General features: G+C 39.1%; 1 protein-coding gene across 3 annotated transcripts in view; it reads right to left on the bottom strand.

The window, feature by feature from the left end:
• The window catches only part of CAAP1 (caspase activity and apoptosis inhibitor 1), a gene marked incomplete at both ends in the record, with an annotated part of 59,543 nt that extends 46,737 nt beyond the window's left edge, over positions 1-12,806 (bottom strand). Inside the window, 4 exons of one of the 3 annotated variants that reach the window (XM_080709387.1) lie at positions 1,751-1,826; positions 2,724-2,808; positions 4,301-4,501; positions 12,510-12,806. In XM_080709387.1, coding sequence (XP_080565513.1) covers positions 1,751-1,826; positions 2,724-2,808; positions 4,301-4,501; positions 12,510-12,806 — 659 coding nt within the window. The remainder of the gene's footprint in view (positions 1-1,750; positions 1,827-2,723; positions 2,809-4,300; positions 4,502-12,509) is intronic. The other 2 variants (XM_080709388.1, XM_080709389.1) reach the window with 2 other exon arrangements.
• Positions 12,807-22,140: the final 9,334 nt, after the last annotated feature.

Below are 22,140 nucleotides of genomic sequence, written 5' to 3'. Positions count from 1 at the left end.
CAGAGGTAGAAAGTCCCTGGGTTCAATCCCCAATACCACAAAAAAGTAATAATAGCTGGCACTTATTAAATACTTTATTAGCTGTAAACACGTCTTGATTCATGCAAGTAATAATTGAGATATAAATCCACCTTGTCTTGTGTTTTGTTTTGTTTTTCCCACAGATCTTTAGTCCACTTCCTAATTTCTTCTACTTTAATCTCTTTCAGTTTCCCACTTCTGTGGAGGAATGATTTAATTATAATTTGTGACAAATGAATAAAATGATATTAAGTGCTTCAAAGGCCTCAAAGTCAATTGCATTTGTATGAGAGCCTACAATCAATTCACAACAAACACTGCTTCCAACTTTCATAAGCATTTTATAATCTAAGGCACATAAATCTTTCTGGGCCTCATTTTCCTGCTATAAAATGATGATAATATCTATCTTATAAGATTGCATAAACCCAATAAAAAAGGCACATAAAAGTAATTAGTGTCTGTCACACAGTGCTCAATATTAGCTATTACTGTTATTTAGTATATCCTATACCTCAAATTTGATTTACAAAAGAATATTCTCATGTAATTGAAAATAATCTCACTGAAAGGACACTTATAAGCTCCACAAGTGGTAATATTATTATACTTTCTGGAAAGAGTTTGAGTATCCTTATCAAAAAAACAAAAAACAGAAGTGTATCATGTTTCAGAATTTTTCAGATTTTGTGATATCTGTATAGAATTTACCCAATATGCATCTCTAATTCAAAAATCCAAAACCCAAAATTCAAAATTTTGTGTGCTGATATTTTAACTTAAAAAGTCTGGTTTTTGGATTCCATAGTTTGGGGTTCGATGTGTTTTTGTGGTGGCTCACACTACATTTTCTACCTTATATTTAAGTATAAATCACCCATCACTCTCCTAAGCCAGACCCATATATTAAAGTCTGCAAGTTATGAGGCAATCATACACACACACACACACACACACACACACACACACTCACACAAATATGTGTACACTTATAGGCAAATATATACACATAAACACAGAAAAAAATATAAACATGTAAAAGATATGTAGGTTATAAAATATATAGTTTGGTACAGTGGCACCTGCCTGTTATTCTAGTTCTTGGAAGAGTGAGACTGGAGGATTCCAAGTTTGAAGCTAGCCTCAGCAACTCAGCAAGACCCTGTTTCATTCAATCTAAAAAATAAAAAGGGCTGGGGGGTGTAACTCAGAGGTAGAATGCCCCAGGGTTCAATCCTCAGTTCCAAAGTAAATAATAATAATAATAATAATAATAATAATAATAATAATAATAATACACACACACACACCTCACTAGCTCATCTGTGAACAAGGCATTTAACACCTAACTTTAGTAGACAGGTAGAAGAATTTAATGAGATAAAACATTTTACACTATTAACACACACCTGGTACAGTAGGCACTTAATAAATAGCAAACACTATGAGTAATATGTTCAAAATCCAAATGAGAGATGTGATTCTGCTTCAGGTCGGCACCACTGTTGATCTCTATATAGGTATAGTAGTTTAAGAAATTATCATAATCCTAAGAATAATTAAATTTATCCTCATATATACCAAAAGAACTTATTATTACAAGTAAAAAATATATTGTTGATTATTTTATATAAATAAAAGAGAAAAACATTCATATCCCGATGTTCAAAAGTGATAACAACATAGGAATAACAAAATTTGAAGTGAAAATGAAAGTTTTTTAACTTACTGACTGACTAAATCAGATCCCATCTTAGAGCCATCATCTGCCTCCTCTTCCATATCAGTGTCCATACCATTGTCACCTTATAAATAAGATACACTATTGAAAACATATCTATATACTGTTAGAATCGTTATACAAAAAGTATCATCTTTAAAAGTCATGCATATTTTTAAAGCTTAGTTTTGCTTATATTTAAAGTGAGTTAATGTCTCTTTTCCTCATTACCTTTACTTCATCTAACATATATATAGATATAAGAATTATATCTATATATAAGTATATATATATATATATATATATATATATATATATACTCTAAAAACAACATTCATGTGGATATATACCTATTTCCAGAATTACAAAAGTGAATTAAAATTTGAATTTTAAGATATCATTCTCTCTGGAAATTGAAAGTCTATAATGTTTTGTTTCTATTTCTATGATGCAAATGCTAAAATACTTTCAAAGTTCCAAAGGAAAAAAAATTGCCTATGCCTAAAAATCTAAAACTCAAAAAATATCAGTATCATAAAAAGTAGTCACACTTCAGATGGACATATAAATGTTCACATTTCACAAGAATTGTAATTCTGCATCTCTGTCATATAAGAGCAGAAATAAAATGCAATACTTAGTTAAAAGTTATAAAGACTCTAAAGCAGAACACTTTTTAAATTACTTAAGAAAAATCTTTGCCTATTATCATTTTTACAGTATTTTCAGTAAAAATTTTTATTTCATTTTATTGCAGTATACAAACATTTTATATACTTGAGAAAAACTATACATCAAGTCTATTCTTGAAATCCTATTTTAAAATGTAAATTATATTTCTCAGTATAAATAAAGATATTCCTTACATCTACCCAATAGTAAAATTAAAATCATATTCAAGTTGAAGAAAGAGGACCTTGGGACTTATGCTAGGTATAGTTTAGCTAATAAGTTGCCAGAATGTAGAAATATGCATTCTTACCCTCAAGAATCTTCAAGATTTTTTTTTCAGACAGGAGCTCTAACTGTTCCTGGCATAGTTTTTTAATTTCTTCTATTGAACAGTTCTAAAGAAATAACATTTAAAAAATTGTATTTATGTACTATAGCTCCAACATAAACTGTTAAACTACAATCATAAAAAAGTTCTGGTCAGAAAAATCTTACAATACAAATTAAAGCCTCAAGTTGATTGATATAAATCTGTTCATGGAGTCGGGCTGGTAGCATACACTCATAATCCCAGTACTTGGGAGGCTGAGACAGGAAGATCATGGTTCGCGGATAGCCTTAACTACTTAGTGAGGTCTTCTGCAATTTAGTGAGACCTTGCTTCAAAATAAAGTATAAAAAAAGAGGGATGAGGTTGTGGCTTGGAGGTAAAATGTCCCTAAGTTCCATCTCTAGCACCGGAAAAAAAGAAGAAAAAAACAATCTGTTCATAAGAGGAAACCTAAAAAAAACTGCCATTTAACAAGAACATTTTAAAGATTTGATGGGAAAAAAATCATGTTCATTATGAAGGAACAAACCAAAGTGTAAGTCAATTTCTCAGACATTCTTATTAGCAGCCTATTTTTATTAGGCAATTCTTGTAAAGATCTAAATTCAAGTACTGCCTCTAGAAATCTAGGATATATGATTTTGGGCTTAAGTTGTCTGAGTCCTATTTCCATAACTGTAAAATTAAGATAATTTTCAGAAATAAATATATGAAAACAAGTGACTTTAATGAAATGCAAGCTATTAGAAGCCATCACTGTGTATTATTACACAGTAGTATTTTCCTTCTATCTTTCTCTCCCCCCTCCTCTTTCTTTCCAGGGGATTCTAACTCTGAGCTACAACCCCCACCCAATTTGTTTTATTTTGAAACAGAATTTCTATGTCCTTGCTAAGAGTCTTACACTGTTAAGGATGGCCTGGAACCTGTGATCCTCCTGTCTCAGACTCTCAAGTACTGGGATTAAAGTGTGTGCCACCTAACCCAGCAGTCATATATTATTTCTTACAGCACCAGAAAGACTCATTATATTCCCAATATAGGTACTACCATTGTCTAGATATAGTAGGATTGTTTTCATCAGGTCAATAAATTTGCCACAACACTTTTCTTTTTCTTAGCAATTTTTTAAATATACAAGGCAATTTATGCTTCTTCAAATTCCATTTCTTGTCTCTTTTCAAGTAGCTTGTTTTATTTATTTATTTATTTATTTATTTATTTATTTATTTATTTATTTTGGTGGTACTGGGGGTGGAACCCAGAGGCTTTCTACCTCTGGGCTCTACCCCCAGACCTATTTTATATTTTATTTGGAAACAGGGTCTCACTAAGTTGCCAAAAGCCTCACTAAGTAGCTGAGGCTGGCTTCGAACCCATGCGATCCTCCTGTCTCAGCCTCCCAAGCGCAGGGATTACAAGCGTGCGCCACCACGCCCGGCTAAGTAGCTTGTTTTAGATAAGAACATCCAATTATGAACTATATTCAGTAAAGTGACTACTCCAAAGAAGATCCTATCCCTACATATGTGCAGTCTGTTAATGTGATAAAGTACCTTTAACACATCAGGAAGCATCTTCTGCAACTTCTTCTCTCCTATAATACAGAAGCATTGCTGAAGCATTTCCTTTTTGTCTGAGATATAGAAACTAACTGGTTTTAATGACACACTCAGATCCAGTCCACCTTCTTCAAGGTCACTATGCTCTGCCAAGAGTAATTCTTTTTCCAAAGCAGGCAAAAGATATTTAGTTTCCTAAAATTAAAAGAATAAAGGCCAATTAAATAATGCTATTTAAAATATATAGAGTGCATGACACCATAGATTTTGATTTGATAAGTTCTTTGTTAAATATTTCAAATTCCTATTATTTATCTAAAATATAGGAAAGAATATTTAACTGTTCAGTATTCTTTGATCATCCTCTCCACACTGCAATTAATTCAAGGAGTAATTATAAAGGAAAGAGAAATATCTTTGGACACACAAATGAAAACATACTCACTCAGTAATGAATACTACCTACAACTTTAGCTTTTTTTCTAAGAGAAGGTACTAGGTATTAAACCAGAGAGACATTCTACCTCTGAGCTATATCCCTGGCCCTATTTAATTTTGAAACAAGGTCTCACTAGGTTAATGAAAGTCTCTCTACTTGCTGAGGTTGTCCTCAAACCCGTCTCAGCCTCCCAAGTACTGGGATTACAAGCATGCATAACCATGCCTAATTTTAGACTTTTAAAGAACTAAGATATTCCTTTAGGTGGCCATTTACCCAAAAGTTTTATGTATGAGTTGTCTTCTACTTAAGTTCACATAAAGAAGAGTAATACCAAAAATGTTACAAATCATGAATATTATACAGTAAATATGCTTACCATCAGCTATTATCATTTTAAATGTGTTTTATAGTCATATTCAAAGTAATCATAATTTTAGTAATTAAAGAAATTTCTAACAATTGTCCTCATTTCTATATTGGTCTCTCTCAAACTACTGTCATAATCCTAATCTAAACTACTATAATTTTTCCTAGATTACAACATTTACCTGAACTCCCTACATCTAACCTGAGGTCTCAGTTCTATATAGTTATTAGTATAAATTTTATAAAATTAGTACATAATCATTCTTTTTCAAAGCCCTTCCATGACCTCACCCCTTGGGGTAATATGGCTTCCCCAGCCTTTTATGCTCACCAATTCTTTGTGTCCCAAAAACAATTGTTCTGAGTTGCTCAAATATAACTTGTTCTTTTCCCTCAGCTCAGATAGGCAAGGCTTTGCTGCATACTACTCTTCTGTCTATACTAGCCTTTCTTCACCATCTCCTGATCCCCTATACTATACTATATACTCACAAGAGTAACAAGTCCAGAAACTTATCAGATATGAATCCAAAAGTTATTTCCTCAGGAAAATCTTCCATGACCATATAGGTCAAGTAGATTTCATTATTAGGTCTCCTAAATAAAATTCTTAAAACAGCAATTTCTAAAACAGGGTAATTTTTTTGGGGGGAGGGGCAGGTCCTGGGATGAAACCCAGGGCCATTCGACCTCCAAGCTACACCCTCTGCCCTAATTTTTATTCTTTATTTTGAAACAGGGTCTAAGTTGCAGAGGTTTTCTGCAAACGGTGATCCTCCTGTCTCAGCCTCCCGAATGCTGGGATTACACCACACCCAGCAAAAAAAGGGTAATTTTTTAAAGTACTATGTTAATTAGACTGAAAAGTAAAAATTAGTTTTTATTCTGACTCATAATGCAATGAAATAGAAAAACTGAACTGTCATTCACTGCAAGTGGTAATATAAAATGGTACAACAGTTCTGAAAAAAAATAAAGTTTAAGAGATCCTCAAAAAGGCACCATATGACCCAAAAATTCAATTCTTAGAAAATACCTAAAAATATATAATCATATAGCTTCGAAAAACAACATCAATTTGATATGAATGTTCATGACAACAGAAGGTGGAAACAACCCAAATGTCCATTAAGTGATAAATGGAAAAACAAAATATAGTATGGTCATACAATGACATCTACAGCCACACACACACACAAAAAAAAACTTTTACAAAAAAAAGAATCAATATGCTATGGCATAAAGGAATATATGAACATAAAAACACTGTGCTAAGTGAAAAGGCCAGGCACAAAGTACCACATATTATATGATCCCGTTCAAATAAAATGCCCAGAACAGGGAAACTTAAAGATAGGAAGTAAATTAATGATTACTAGGAATGGAGCAAGGTAAATAGAAATGATAGTTAAAAGGTTAAAGATAAAGATTTTTGGAGTGATGAAAATATTTTTAAATTGACTATAGTAATGGGTACGCAACTTTGTGAATACACGCCAAACCACTTAAGAGTATACTTGAAATAGGTGAACTGTATCATATGTTAACTATATTTCAATAAAGCTCTTAGCACAAAAATGAATTCAACTCACAGCTGATAGAATGGCACTCTCAGAATTTTGTGTTGTTATCTACATGCAAAATACGCAATGATTTCTTTCTTCTTCACAAATATACATGCATCTTATTAAAACTTGGGCTAAGCTGGGTGTGGTGGTGCAGGCTTGTAATCCCAGCATTTGGGAGGCAGACACCAGAGGATCATAGTTCGGGGACAGCCTCAACTACTAAGCAAGGCCCTTCACAACTCGGTGAAACCTGTTTCAAAACTTTCTAAAAAGACTTTAAAAAAATAGGGCTGGAGTGTAGCTCAGAGGTACAGTAACTCTGGGTCCCATTCCTAGTACTGCTAAATAAATACATAAATAAATAAGACAAAAAATAGGGCCAGGAATATAGCTCAGAGGTAGAATACCCCTGGGTTCCATCTCTAGTACCTTGCAAAAAAAAAAAAAAGTTGGGGTTAAACTGCGTGTGCCAGCACAGGCTCTTAATCCCAGTATTTGGGAGGGTGAGACAGAAGGATCGCAGGTTTGTGGCCAGCCTCAACTACTCACTGAGGCCCTCTGTACCACAGTGAGACCCTTTTTCAAAGTAAAGAATAAAAAATAGGGCTGGGGGTGTAGTTTGAAGGTAGAATTCCCTTCACACACACACACACACACACACACACAAAGTTGGGTTTAGTTCTATAAGCAAATGTTTGTAATACTTAACATTGCTCACCCCCCCCATCATGATAGAGTACTAAAGATATGGAAAGATAAGTGTTGAATCTAGAAAGGTAGAAAAAATGAACTACAACTATTAAAAAATTTAATTAAAGCCGGGTGTGGTGGCACCTGCTTGTAATCCCCACGCTTGGGAGGCAGAGACAGGAGTAAGAGACCCTGTTTTTAAAAAAAAAAAAAAAAAAGTATAAAATAGGTCTGGGAGTGTAGCCCGGAGGTAGAAGGTCTTCCAGGAACTCCAGTACCACCAAAAAAAAAGAAAAAAAATTCATTAAAAGAAATCAACTCAAGTCCCACTAGACCTAGATAGCTATATTGTTCAATGGTTACATTCTGACAAATATTTGAAAAAAATATTATAATCTATTTTGGAACACACCAAAAAATAAAAAACACCAAATAAGACTTATCCCAAGAATTCAATGACAGTTCAACATCAACTAGTTTATCAAAAGTTTATCAATAAAATTACATCACCTGACTAAAAGAGAAAAACTACGTAATCGCCTCAACAAAATTCCAGGAAATCATCTCATAATATAATGGCTAATGAACCAGGAGTTGAAGAAAATTTCCCTAACCTAACCAAATTTATCTTTCAAAACCCGTAACTGTTGGACGTGGTGACCCTCCATGCCTATAATCCCAGTACTTGGGAGGCTGAGACAGAAGGATCAAAGATTTGACAACAGCCTTAGCACATAATAAGACACTCAGCAACCTAGCAACTCTTTCAAAACCAAAAAAAGGGCTGGGGATGTAGCTCAAAAGTAGAATGCCACTGGATTCAATCCCCACTACCTAGAAAACAAAAGAACCTATCACAAATACACTTACTGGTGGAACATTAGAAATGTTCTCACTAGGGCTGGGGATGTAGCTCGGTAGGAGAGTGCTCGTCCCACACATGTATGACCTGTGTTCAATACACAGCACTCATGGGGCATGGAGGTACACACCTGTAATCCCAGCATTTGGGAGGCTGAGACAGAAGGATTGCGGTTTACAGACAGCCTCGGCTACTTAGGCCCTTTGCAACTCAGTGAGACCCTGTTTCAAAATAAAGAATAAATGTAGCTTGGAGGTACAATGTCTCTTGAGTTCGGTCCCCAGTACTAAATAAATAAGTAAAATAATATGGGTAAAAAAAAAAAGAATAAAAAAATAATAATAATAGAGCCGGGCATGGTGGTTCACACTTGTAATCTCAGTATTTGGGAGGCTGAGACCGGAGGATCGCGGTTTGTGGACAGCCTCAGCTACTTAGTGAGGCCCTCCACAACTGAGTGAGACCGTTTCAAAATAAAGAATAAAAAAAAATAAGGCAGGGGATGTAGCTTGGAGGTCAAATGCCCCTGGGTTCCATCCCCAGTACCGAAAAAAAAAAAAAAATACCCAGCACTCTAAAAAAAAAGAATGAATGAGTGAATGAATGAATGAAAAGCTTCCAATATTATCACTGCTACTAATCAACACTATACTACAAGTCTTTGATAATACAAAAACAAAAAATTAGTGAATAAATTACTGAACTATTGGTTAAAAATAAATATTCTCAGAAAAATTTCTGAGAATCAGCTTTAAACTAATAACAATGTGTGCCTAGATAGAAGAAAATCATAAAAACAAATAGCCTTCTATGTTCCACAACTGCCAACTTAAAGCTGTAATGGTAAAGAGTATATGAACAAAATACAGTATAGTTTCATAATTTTGGATTAGGAAAGACCTTTAAACAATATACAAAATCTAGAAAAGTTATTAGCTTTAACTACAAAGAAATCAAAACTTCAGTATACCCCAAAGTTGTATAAACATTTGCAATATACTCTACACAAACGTTTAAACCAAAACTTTATGTAAAGCTATGTGGAACTATTTGGGGGGAAATGAAACTCATCAAAGAGAAAAAAAGGAAAAAGAATATACACAATTTCCAGAAGGAATCAAATAGTAAATAAAAATACAAAAGTATTCAATCTATTAACCAGGAAAATAAAATTATAGTATTAGACTGACAGATCTTTTAAGAAATGGATATCAGCCGGGTGTGGTGGCGCACGCTTGTAATCCCCGCGCTTGGGAGGCAGAGACAGGAAGATCACTCAGGTTCAAAGCCAGCCATGCTGGCTTAAGAGACCCTGTTTCCAAATAAAAAGTATAAAATAGAGAGCCGGGCGTGGTGGCGCACGCTTGTAATCCCAGCATTCAGGAGGCTGAGACCGGAGGATCACGGTTCGCGGACAGCCTCAGCTACTTAGTGAGGCCTTTCTCAACTCAGTGAGACCCTGTTTCAAGAATAAAGAATAAAAAATTGGGCAGGGGTTGTAGCTCGGAGGTCGAATGCCTCTGGGTTCCATCCCCAGACCCGCAAAAAAAAAAAAAAAAAAAAAAAAAGTATAAAATAGGTCTGGGATTGTAGCCCGGAGGTAGAAGGGTTTCCAGGAACCCCGTACCACCAAAAGAAAAAAAAAAAGAAAGAAAGAAAAGAAAAGAAAAAATAAAAGAAATTAAATGAATATCAAATGTTAGCAGAGAGCTGTAAAAACTAATATTCCCAAATTTTTTTTATTCAAAATTTTTTTGTGGTACTGGTGATTAAACACAAGGGCATCCTGCCTCTCAGCTACAACCCCAGCCCTATTTTATTATTTTCAAACAGTCTTACTAAGTTGCTAAGGCTGGCCACTAACCTGTGATACTCCTGTCTCAGCCTTCCAAGTACTGAGATTAGAGGCATGTGCCACCATGGTGTCTATTTGGACTTTAAACCAGTAAAGTCTTGATTGGAAAGCATTATCTCCACCAAGTTACTGTTTTGTGTGTACGTGTGGTACTAGCAATTGAACCCAGGGGCATTCTACCTCTGAGCTACATCCCAAGCTCTATTATATTTTTTATTTTAAAACAGAGTCTGACTAAAGAGCAGATCGCCTAAGTTGCTGAGACTGGCTGGGAACCTGCAATCCTCCTACCTCAGCCTCCAAGTACTGAGATTACAAGTATGCCCACAACTGGCTCACAAAGTTGTTTTAAACACATATACTTTGGCCCAGCAGTTTCACTTCTGAAGCTCTACTCTAAAACTCTTAAAGACCATGTGTGTGCAGGGTATTTGATCTGGTATTGTGTCTAAACATAAATCAAAATAATATGATGGTATACTGTAAAATCACTAAAAAGAGTACTATATATAGAAAAAAAAAGCCTGTCCCAATGTAGTAGCATTATCCAATTCTGTAAATGAAATATCACCACAAAGCTTATAATGTAGAAACGTAATATAAGAGATCATGAAAAGAAGCTGTTTAAAAACTGGTAATGTGGCAGCATGAAGTAGGACTTTCACACATTCGCTTTTAATTGTGAATTTCATACATTCATTTTTTTTATTATAAATTACAAACCACCGCTGAGCATGGTGACGAAAGCTTGTAATTCCAGTACTTGGGAGGCTGACACAGGATCACAGGTTCGCAGCCAGCCTCAGTTACTTAGCGAGGCCCTCAGCAACTCAGTAAGACCCTGTTTCAAAAGATAAAGAATAAAAGCCGGACGTGGTGGCGCACGCTTGTAATCCCAGAATTCGGGAGACTGAGACCAGAGGATCGTGGTTCCCGGACAGTCTCAGCTACTTAGGCCCTCTGCAACACACTGAGACCTGGTTTCAAAATAAAGAATAAAAAAAACGGGCATGGTAGCACACACTTGTAATCCTCGCTCTTGGGAGGCTGAGAAAGGAGGATTGTGCAGGTTTGAAGCCAGCCTCAGCTACTTAGTGAGGCTCTCGGAACATAGTGAGACCCTGTTTCCAAATAAAGTCTAAAAAATAGGTCTGTGAGTATAGCCTGGAGGTAGAAAGCCCCCTGGGTTCCACCCCCAGTACCGCCAAAAAAAGAATAAAAATAAATAAATTAAAAAAAACAGGGTAGGGCATGTAGCTCAGAGGTCGAATGCCCCTGGGTTTCATCCCCAGACCTGCAAAAATAAATGAATGAATGAATGAATGAATGAATGACAAAAATAGGGCTGGGGTGTAGTACAGAGGTAGAATACCCCTGAGTTCCATCCTTAGTACCAAGACAGACAGAAAGAATGAATAAAAATGGAGCTGGGGGTGTAGCTCAGAGATAGAAGGCCCCTCTGGGTTCAATCCCCAATACTGCAAAATTAAAAGAAAAAAATTTACAAACTACCTTTTAGTGGTATATTTGTGGGTTGATGGCGCAAGAACGTTTGTAGAGTCAGGCATTGGATTCAAGTCTAAGAGCTATTATTCCTGTGCCTGTGGGTAAAGCTCCTTAAAACACTCTGGGCCTCATTTTACTGTGACATTAATTATATTCTACTAAAAGGTAAAGACAAAGAAATAAAGCGTGTGGCTCATGGAGGCAATGAAGCTACCTCGCTACAGACCCATACACAGCTGGGTTTTTTTGTTCTGTTTTGTTTTATCCATCCTTTGTGTGGTGCTAGGGAATGAATCCAGGGACATTGTACCTCTGAGTTACACTCCTAGACCTATTTTATTTTTATTTGAACAGGGTCTCGCTAAATTGTTGAGAGCCTAAGTTGCTGAAGCTGGCTTGAAACCATCCTTCCAAACACTGGGATTAGAGGGATGTATCATCACGCCCAGACCCACACAGACTCTCTAGGGAGAACAGAGAGACCAGATTAGAAGGGGCCAAAAGTTTCCTGTTTGGTTTGTCTTTGTGGTACTGTGGTTTGAATCCAGGGGCATCCTACCTCCGTGCTACACCCGTAGCCCTGTCTTGTTTTATTTTGAAAAAAGGATCTCGCTAGGTTGCTGAGGGTCTCGCTACCTTGGTGAAGCTGTCCTCGAACCTGCAATCCTTCAGTCTCAGCCTCCCAAGTACCGTGATTACAGAGATGCGCCAGCATGACCTGCTTCATTTTTGGTTTTAAGTTAGCTTATCGGTAAACTCGGAAACTTTGAAGTTCAAGCCACGGGAGTGGGGTTCCCCCGGCCTGAGGCTCCCCGCACTAACAATGAGCTCCGGCCGGCGCCTCCGCAGGCCTCGTAGCTCTCCTCCTTCCCCAAAAGCGGCTGCCCCGGAAGCGGCGAGCTGGGAGCACGCACCTGCTGCAGCGAGCCCGAGACGCTAGAAGAGGAGTCGGTGCTCCTCCGCTTCCGGCGCTCGCTGCGCTCCACGCTGCTCCCGCCCCAGCAGCTGCCACCGCCGGTGACACTTCCCCCGAGGCTGGCGTTGCCGCAGCAGCTGACGCTCCCGCAGCCGCTGGCGCTGCCACAGCCGCTAGTGCTCCCGCTGCCGCTGCTGGCGAGCACCGGCACGAGGTCCGGGGCCGCGAGCGCCGCGGCCGCCTCCTGGCCGCTACGCTTACGCCGCTTCTCCCGGGAAGACTTCTTCCCCGTCATGATCCCTCTGCCGCGACCATCCGCGGAGAACCCGCCTTGCCTGGTGCTACAGAACAGGCTCCAGCGGCTGCGGACCCCGGGCACTGGCGTCGCCGATTGCCGTCACTTCCGTCCAGGGCGCGGGCAGGATGCGTCATTTCCGGAGGCGGAGCCTGGACCTCTCGCGCGCTTCCGCCGGTGCCGGAAGTTTAGTTCTGATTGGAAAGTGATTTGAGGACCTAACCTTGTTGGGAATCTGATTTCTACCTCTGCAAAAGACAGAAGGTGGAGCTTTGCAACAGCTCTGAACCTTATGCTTTTTTTTTCATTGTGAATTTGCAGACTTAAAATATGTGTCCTTCTGGCGATTCGTTTTTCTCAACATTTTATGGTACTAACAACAGCATTGCAATAAAGAATTTTAAGAAAAAGTAGTTTGATCTCATTAACCAGAGCGGGTGTGTGTGTGTGTGTGTGTGTGTGTGTGTGTGTGTGTGTGCGCGCGCGCGCTTACTGATAGTTGTGTGTGTTTGTTTACTGAAGGTTGAATCCAGGAACATTCCGTCTCCGACCTACACCCCCAGCCCCATATTTTATTTTTTATTTTGAAATAGGGTCTCACTAAGCTGTGGAGGCCTCACTAAGTAGCTGTGGCTGGCGGTGAACCCATGATTCTCCTATCTCAGGCTATCAATTACAAGGATTACAAACATATGCCACCACACCCACTGGAAATAATCTTTTCTATAGCAATTTTCCTATCATTTGGGCCAGGGCTCTGTGGCATAGAAAAGCTTCAACCCAATAAGAAAACATGCAAATCATTACCCAAAAAAAGGCTCATTTCTCTGATGGTGGCAAATAAATGATGTGATTGTGTTTTTCTTTATGGCTGAGTAAAATTCCATTGTGTACATATGGCATAGTTTTGTAATCCATTCATCTGTTGATGGATATCTTGGCTGGTTCCATAGTTTGGCAATGGTTAATTGAGCAGCTGTGAACATAAATAGGTATGAGTAGTTTGGTAGTTTGGTTTCCTTTCTTTTGGGTAGATACCCAGAAGTAGTAGTGCAGGATCATACGGTAAGTTCATTCCCATTCTTCTGAGGATCCTCCATACTGTTTTCCAAAGTGATTGCACTAATTTGCAATCCCACCAACAATGTATTAGAACTCCAACTTCTCCACGTTCTCACCAGCATTTGTTGTTTGTGTTTTGTATGATTGCCATTCTAGTTGGAGTTAGGTGAAATCTCAGGGTAGTTTTGATTTCCATCTCTCCAGTAGCCAATGATGTTGAACATTTTTCATGCATTTGTTGGCCACTTGAATTTCTTCTTTTGTGAAGTGTCTATTTAGTTCACTCGCCTTTTTTTTTTTTTTTTTTTTTTGGTGGTGGTGGTGGTGGTGGTGGTGGTGGTACTGGGGTTCCTGTAAACCCTTCTACCTCCAGGCTACACTCCCAGACCTATTTTATATTTTTATTTGGAAACAGGGTCTCTTAAGCCAGTAAGGCTGGCTTCAAACCTGCCCGATTTTCCTATCTCCGCATCCCAAGCGTGGGGATTACAAGTGTGCGTCACCAAGCCGGGCTCACTCGCCCATTTTTTATTGGGTTATTTGTTTTCTTAGTGCTGAGTTTCTTGAGTTCTCAGTATAGTCTAGATATTAGTCCTCTATCAGAGGAGTAGGTGGCAAAAATCTTCTCCCATTCTGTTGGGTTTGGGCTGAGGTTCTTGATAGTTTCCTTTGCTGATCAGAAGCTCTTCAATTTAATGTAATCCCATGTATTGATTCACTTTTTAATTTCTTGTGCCTTTGGGGTCTTTTTGAGAAAATTTTTATCTGTGCCTGTGAGTTGCACTGTTTGACCTATGCCCTCTTCAAGGAGCCTCAAGATGTCTGGTCTAATTTCCATGTCTTTGATCCATCTTGAATTGACTCTTGTGCAGGGTGAGAAAGTGGGATTAATCCAATTTTCTGCATATGATTAACCAGTTTTGCCAACACCATTTGTTGAACAGGCTATCGTTTTTCCAGTGTATGATTTTTGCTCATTTGTCAGAAATCAATTGGCTGTAAATGTGTATATTTGTTTCTGAGTCTTCTATTCTGCTCCATTGATTTATGTATCTGTTTTTGTGCTGTTTTTTAAACTATGGCTTTGTAGTATAGTTTAAAGTCAGGTATTATGATTACTCCTGGATGGTTTTTGTTGCTGGAACTACTTTGGCTATTCTGGTTTTTTTGTTGTTCCAAATGAATTTAAGGACTGATTTTTCTTTGTCTGTGAGGAATTACCTTGGTAATTTAATGGATATCACATTGAATCTGTAGATCACATTTGGAAGTATGGCCATTTTGATGATATCTATTCTTTCTATCCATGAACATGGAAGATCTTTCCATGTTCTGAGGTCTTCTTCAATTTCTTTTTTCAATATTTTATAATTTTCTTTACCTCCATGATTAAGTTTATTCCTAAGTATTTTATTTTTTGTGGGAAATCCTGAGTGGAAGTGTTATCTGGATTTCTTTTTTCAGTGGATTTATGGTTGGTATACAGAAAAAGCTTCCAATTTTTTAATATTGATTTTTTATCCAGACACTTTGCTGAATTTTTTGATAAGTTCTATAAGCCTTTAGGTTGTTTGTTGGGTCTTCTAAGTATAGTATTATGTCATCTGCAAATAGTGAAAGTTTGAGTTTTTCTTTTCCTATTTGCACTCTTTTAATTTCCTTTACTTGTTTTATTGCTCTGGCTAGAGTGTCAAGTAGTATATTGAAGAGAAGTGGTGATAATGCACATCCTTGTTTTGTTCCTGTGTTTAGTGAAAATTCTCAAAGTTTTTCCCCATTTAATATGGTGTTGGCTGTGGGCCTATTGTACATTGCCTTTATGATATTGAGGTATGTTCCTTCTATTCAGATTCTCTGCAGTGCTTTTTACCATAAATGGACTTTGGATTTTGTCAAATGCTTTTTCAGCATCTATTGAATTGATCACATGATTTTCTCTTTGGTTCTGTTTATATGATGAATTACATGGATTGATATTTGTAGTTTGAATCAGTCTTCTTGCATCCCTGGGATGAACCCTACCTGGTCATGCTGTATGATTTTCTTGATGTGGTTTTGAATGTGTGTTGCTATTATTTTGTTTAGCAGTTTTGCATCCAAATTCATCAAAGATATAGGCCTGTAGTTTTCCTTCCTTGAGCTGTCTTTATTTGGTTTTGGTATTAATGTGATGTTGGCTACGTAGAATGTATTTGGGAGAGTCCCGTTTCTTTCTATTTCACAAAATAGATTGAGGAGTATCAGGATTAGCTCTTCTCTAAAGGTTTTATACAATTAACTTAGGAAACCATCTGGTCCTGGGATTTTCTTTGATTGTAGGCTAATTGTCATATCTCAAAAGGTTCCAGGTATAAAGGTGTGTCTCTGTGACCCAAAAAAATATTTTTTCCAGAGTTACAATAGGAATATCTTTTTGGGAAAGCAAAGGAGATGGTTTCCAATAATACTGTTGCAGAATTCCTCTGGAATAATCGACCCAACACCAGTTAGGGAGGAAAAATAAGTTTATTACACCAGCAGGCCAAAGTTAGGATAGCTCCTGAAAAGACTACAGCCACAAGAACTCTCGTTTTATAGATCGTGAAAAAGGGTGGACACAGGCAATCTGTATTACAGAAGTTGCAATGTGACAGCCAGTAATTGCAAGATCCCTGGAGGAATTTTGAATAAGGGGAGGGCAAGAATGAGAAATTTCTGAGGAGGTGACAACCTACTACCTGCCTTAAAACCTGACCTACATGCCTTAGGACCTTTCTCTAGATACCTGATCCTCTGTAGGCTGCTTATTTGTAGCTACATTCTCTAAGAATGTGAAGAAGGAGGGTAAGTTTTGGCCTTTCATTTTAGTGACTTTTTCTACCACAATATGGTTTACTCCAGGTTATCATTTTATCAGCATTCTAATGAATTATCTAGTAGACACGTGGGGGGAGGATAACTGAAGTCCTAAGGATAGGATTAGTTTGCCATTTGGTCCATACCATATACTAATTTTAGAAGACAAAATTTCTTCTTTACTGTTCCATATTTGTAATTTCTTCTCAGAAAATTTTCTTTTTCTTCTTTTTCTTCTTCTTCCTCCTCATCCTCTTCCTTCTCCTCTTCCTCTGTCTTCTTCTTCTTCTTCTTCTTCTTCTTCTTCTTCTTCTTCTTCTTCTTTTTCTCTCTTTCCTGTTCTAAGACTAATTTGAACATGACATGTGCTTTCATTGCTGTGACCAAAATACTTGACAGAAACAACTCAAAGGACCCAGGTGCAGTGTCTCACACCTGTAATCCCAGTACTTGGGAGGCTGAGATAGAACGATTGTTTAGCAACTTGGCAAGGTCCTGGGTAATTTAGCAAAATACTTCAAAATAATTAATAAAGTCAGGCATGATAGCACACTCTTGTAATCCCAGTGCTTGGGTGTTGGGAATCCAGCCCGACAGCTGGCAGGGTTTGGCGAGATGATGAGTACCGACGACTCGAACACAAACCCATGAGCCAGGAGTCAAGTCAAGCAAGATCTCATTTATTTCTCTCCAAGTAGTCCTATATATAGCACCAAGCCACGAGGGGAATTCCCATGAGAAATAGCCTAGCCTATCCGGGATAAAGATCACTAGCACGTAGTTTACAGCCAATCCCAGGCCAGTACATGAGCCATTCATGTGTGCAGAAAGCTCCTTTAAAGGTAGAAAGGGAAAAACCGCTCAGTCTCCCCACCCATAATGAATGGGGAAACCACGCCTTCCTAGCTTCCTCCAGGCGCCATCTTTGCCCCTTTTCTGCTGAATCACTTTAAAGTTTTGCCTTAGGCCATAGGCCGCTCAGGTCGGATCTCCTTAGGCGCTGTATGGACACACCCCCATCACTTGGGAAGCTGAGACAGGAGAATCACAGAACCAAGACCAGCCTCAGCAATTTAGCAAAGCCCTCCACAACTTAGTGAGACCATGTTTTAAGATTTAAAAAAAAATTGGGCCAGGGTCTAGCTCAGAAGCAGAAAGCCCCAGGGTTCAATCCTTAGTACCACAAAAAAAAGAAAGAAAAGAAAGAAAATTAAAAAGGCTAGGACGTAGTTGAGGGGTAGAATGCCTTTGGGTTTAACTGTTGCAGAAGATCTTGGTCAATGGAGAACAGGACTCAGAGGCCAGATTTTAGTAGAGCAGGTCTGTTAATTCACTGGTGCAGCTCCATGAACAAAGCTTCTGGCCTGAACCCCTAAGTTCAGGGCATATCAATTTTTATTCAGCTGCTAACTCATCTTTCAGAAAGGGAGAGGGATGAGTAGAAAGCTTTTGGCCTAGCAAGCAAAATATTAGTGTCTGTCTCTCTCTCTCTCTCTCTCTCTCTCTCTCTCTCTCTCTCTCTCTCTCTCTCTCATACTGGAAATGGAGCCCAGGGGCATTCTACCTCTGAGCGACACTCCCAGCCCTATTTTTTATTCTTTATTTTGAAACAGGGTCTCACTGAGTTGCAGAGGGCCTCACTAAGTAGCTGAGGCTGTCTGTGAACACCATCATTCTGTCTCAGCCTCCCAAATGCTGGGATTACAAGTGTGCACCACCATGCCTGGCTTATTGTTTCTCTTTTATCTAGCAGTTAGGTGCCTTATCTTTCCGGTTACAACTTCCCAGAAAGTCCCAGCTATATTCACAGGGGAGGGAATCTAAGAAAGACATTTTTTTTATTAGTCTTCAGGATTTGGGCCAAAAGTCATCTTCAAGGATATCTGCCTCACAACTACCAGTTCCAAAAAATTAACAAATAAAAATAAACAACTTAGTGGAGGAAAGGTTTATTTTGGCTTGTGATTTCAGAGGTGTCTGCCCATGATCTCCTGACCATATTCATCTAGGCCTGAGGTGAAGTAGAACATTATGGAAGAAGGATGTGGCAGAGAAAGCTGTTCAGCTCAAGGAAGAGAGAGAGAGAGAGAGAGAGAGAGAGAGAGAGAGAGAGAGAGAGAGGGAGAGAGAGAGAGAGAGAGAATGAGAATATAGTCCCCCAAAGCACTCCTCACTATGGCCTACTTCTTCCAACTATTTCCCAGGGCAATTCTGCCTCCAAGCTATACCTCCAGCCATATTTTCTATTCTTTATTTTGAAACAGGGTCCCACCGAGTTGCAAAGGGCCTCAGTAAGAAGCTGAGGCTGACTGCGATCCCAGATCCTCCTATCTCATCCTCCCAAATGCTGGGATTACAAGCATGTACCACCACCCGGCTCTCACTATTTCTTATTAATTTCCTGCAGAGGGACTAATCTATCAAATTTCTTTGGGTTGCCTTTAATTACCACAGAAAGTAGCTTTCCATCTCTATGTGCTTGATTTTTAAATATAGGCTTTGGCAATTGAATGCACAGCCAATTTTGGAATTTCAAAAGATCCCCATTTGGATTGTTGTGATTTGGGGTTGTCCCAGGTCCTGTGGGCCCATTTCTCTATGTATATGGAAGATGAAGTTCCATATTTGTTATATGGAAACTCCATCTGGAGTCTTTAAGTGGGTAATTCTTTATGAAAGTCCGGCGCAGAAAGGACCCAAGACCAGTCTTCAGAGATAAGCAAGCAAGCAAGCGCGCTTTATTTAGACTGCCCAGCTTCATTGTATCACAGGCAGCTGGGGATTTCTAGGAACTGGAGGAGGTTTCCTCTCGCCGCGGAAGACCATTAGATGTACGTACGGGGTGTTTGTTGATTGGGTGACTCATACCCCAGTGAGTATGTCACTAGGGGACTGGTTGTTAGGCACCCCGTAGCCTCCTTTGGTGAGCTGTGAGGTAACCAGCAGAATCCGGAAGAGAAGCCGGAAAGGTGCCATCTTTGGCATGAATCGGCTGCTTATCTTAACATTCCTCCCTTTTTGTTTTTTTATGGGCAGGGGGCATCAGAAAATCTCTCTGGCTACTTACTGTTGAGAAGGGGTGATGATGGGCGGGGGGTCGGGAGGAGTAGGGAAAGGAGCCCCTAAGTCCAGGCCATGAAAAGGCAAATTTCGTCGGGGCGAAAGTCGATGAATGTTCCCTGAAGCTGCAGATCTCACAGGGACATGTGCCAGTCGTCAGAATGGTGAATGGGAGGTATCATCCAGCTATGTTCCAGGAGGGCTTGTATCTTAGGTCTCCATCACGAAGGATCCATCTCTGCACACTGTCAATCGTCCCTGGGAATCGGTATCTTCTGAATTTAAAAGCTGGTGGTTTATTTTATTTATTTATTTTTTTGGTACTGGGGTTCCTGGAAGCCCTTCTACCTCTGGGCTACACTCCCAGACCTATTTTTACATTTTTATTTGGAAACAGGGTCTCCTAAGCCAGCGCGCATGGCTGGCTTCGAACCTGCGCGATCCTCCTGTCTCTGCCTCCCAAGGACGGGGATTACAAGTGTGTGCCACCATGCCCAGCAAAGCTGGTGGTTTCTAAGAAGAAGCTGGTTAAAGGTCTGATTAGATATTTGGTTTACCTGGGTTTGTATAAGCTTGGTTATGCAGGGCAGAAACATGCAGGCAATAGACACAATAAAAAGTGGACCCAGGATGGGCCATATCCATGTAAGAAGCAGGGACTGAAACCATGTGGAAAGGGATGCCTTTTGAGATCCCTTTTATTTTATTGTTAGCTTGTTAAGCCTGAGTGTATTTTGTTCTACTATGCCTGATTCATTGACATAATAGCAACATTCTTCCCATAAGAAAACACAGGTTCCACCGTTTTCAGCTGTCAAGAGTTTTGAAGCATTACTTGGGCCAGGGAAGTAACCTGTTTCTGTAAAGCTGAAAGTGATTGGCAGTTGATGTGAGGGCACTTTCAAGTTTATTGCCTAAATCATCAGTGGCCCCTAAGGCATAGCCCAGGGCCCCACCTGAAAGTCCGGTTCTGACGAGGGAGGAGGTTAAGGATACCCCGATCAGAAATAGGGAGAAAAGCCACGCTTTTTATAAGCTTGGGTGGGGTGATCAGATATTGTAGTGCGACATAGCTATAGAGAGTCAGTTGTGGGACCACCGTGACCAAGATACAGGGAGTGGTGGAGTTGGAATATATGACGTTGCTGAGGGTCCCATTGCACCAAAAGAAATGGCCCTGTTGGGTATAACTGGGACTGGTAAGAGTGATATGGTACTGAAAAATAGGATCTTGAGAGGAAGATTGTTGTCACAAAAATGCAAACTCTATTTGGCAGGGTGATATTATCTTCTTTGGGTTCCCATAAGGGAATATTTTGTAGAATATGGAATGAGTTAGTTTGGGAGGCAAAGGCACACTGAGAGGCATTTATAGGTACTGCTGCTAACAAGGGCCGGGCTAGTGATGCGCAAAGGAAACAGTTTGAGAGGCTCAAGGTGGGAGAGGTGAGATTTAGAACTGATAGAGTTTTGGCAATTAGTTGAAACCACACATATGTAGGGGTAGACGGGGCAGAGTCAGAGACTTTTCGAAGAGAGTTAAGTATCACCTGAGCCAAATGTTGGATATCTGTGGAGACTTGTGAAATTTGGGTGCCAATGGACATATAGTCACGGAAAAAATAAAGTGAACCGCAAGGGGTAGAGGCAGATCCATTACAGTAAACTTTGGCTGTAACTCCAGAAGCCCATCTTGGATCCCAAGGATCAGGAATAGTATAGAGGTAGGTTTTAGTTTTGGAATCGAATTTAAAATCTCCTGATAGACATAGTGGATTTTGCATGACCAATATGGGCATCTGCCATATACTTTATCCCAATTTGGGTCACGCAGAAGCTTTCACTTTGGTCAAAAAGAAAACAAAGATAAGGGTGGGTAGTTTGATGGAATAGCTTAATGGTAAGAGGGAAGGCTAATTGTATACTATGAGAACATCCCTCCAGGGGGCAATCAGCCGTTGTGGCTAGTTCAGTGACCATTGTGTTATCTTCAGTGTAGGTTTTCTGAACCTTGAATCTCCAGACAAAAGGGGAGGAAAAGATTACGGGAAAGCATATGAAACTAGTGAATACAAAAAGGTAGTTATTCATTTCCAGGTATGGGAATCCAAACAAAGTCGAGATATTTGGAGTTTTAGGGGGTTATGGGGGCAGATAGTGGACATATAAGTTGGTCTTGAGGCATCCGGGTTTTTTGTGAAGCTGCTGAAGCAGGCAGCTGGATATGCTGTGGAGCTGGTTTGAGCCTAGAAATATGAATCCAGGGAGTATATTGGTTATTGTTTAATTTAAGTTTTGCAGCAGTTGGAGTACATAGGCTATCCTGAGCCGGGCCAACCCATTTAGGTTGTAAGGTAGGTTTATCTCCCAGGGGGTT

The sequence above is a fragment of the Muscardinus avellanarius genome (genome assembly GCF_963383645.1).
Source record: "Muscardinus avellanarius genome assembly, chromosome: 13".
In the NCBI taxonomy this organism is placed as follows: domain Eukaryota; kingdom Metazoa; phylum Chordata; class Mammalia; order Rodentia; family Gliridae; genus Muscardinus; species Muscardinus avellanarius.
This window is presented reverse-complemented; position numbering and strand designations above follow the sequence as displayed.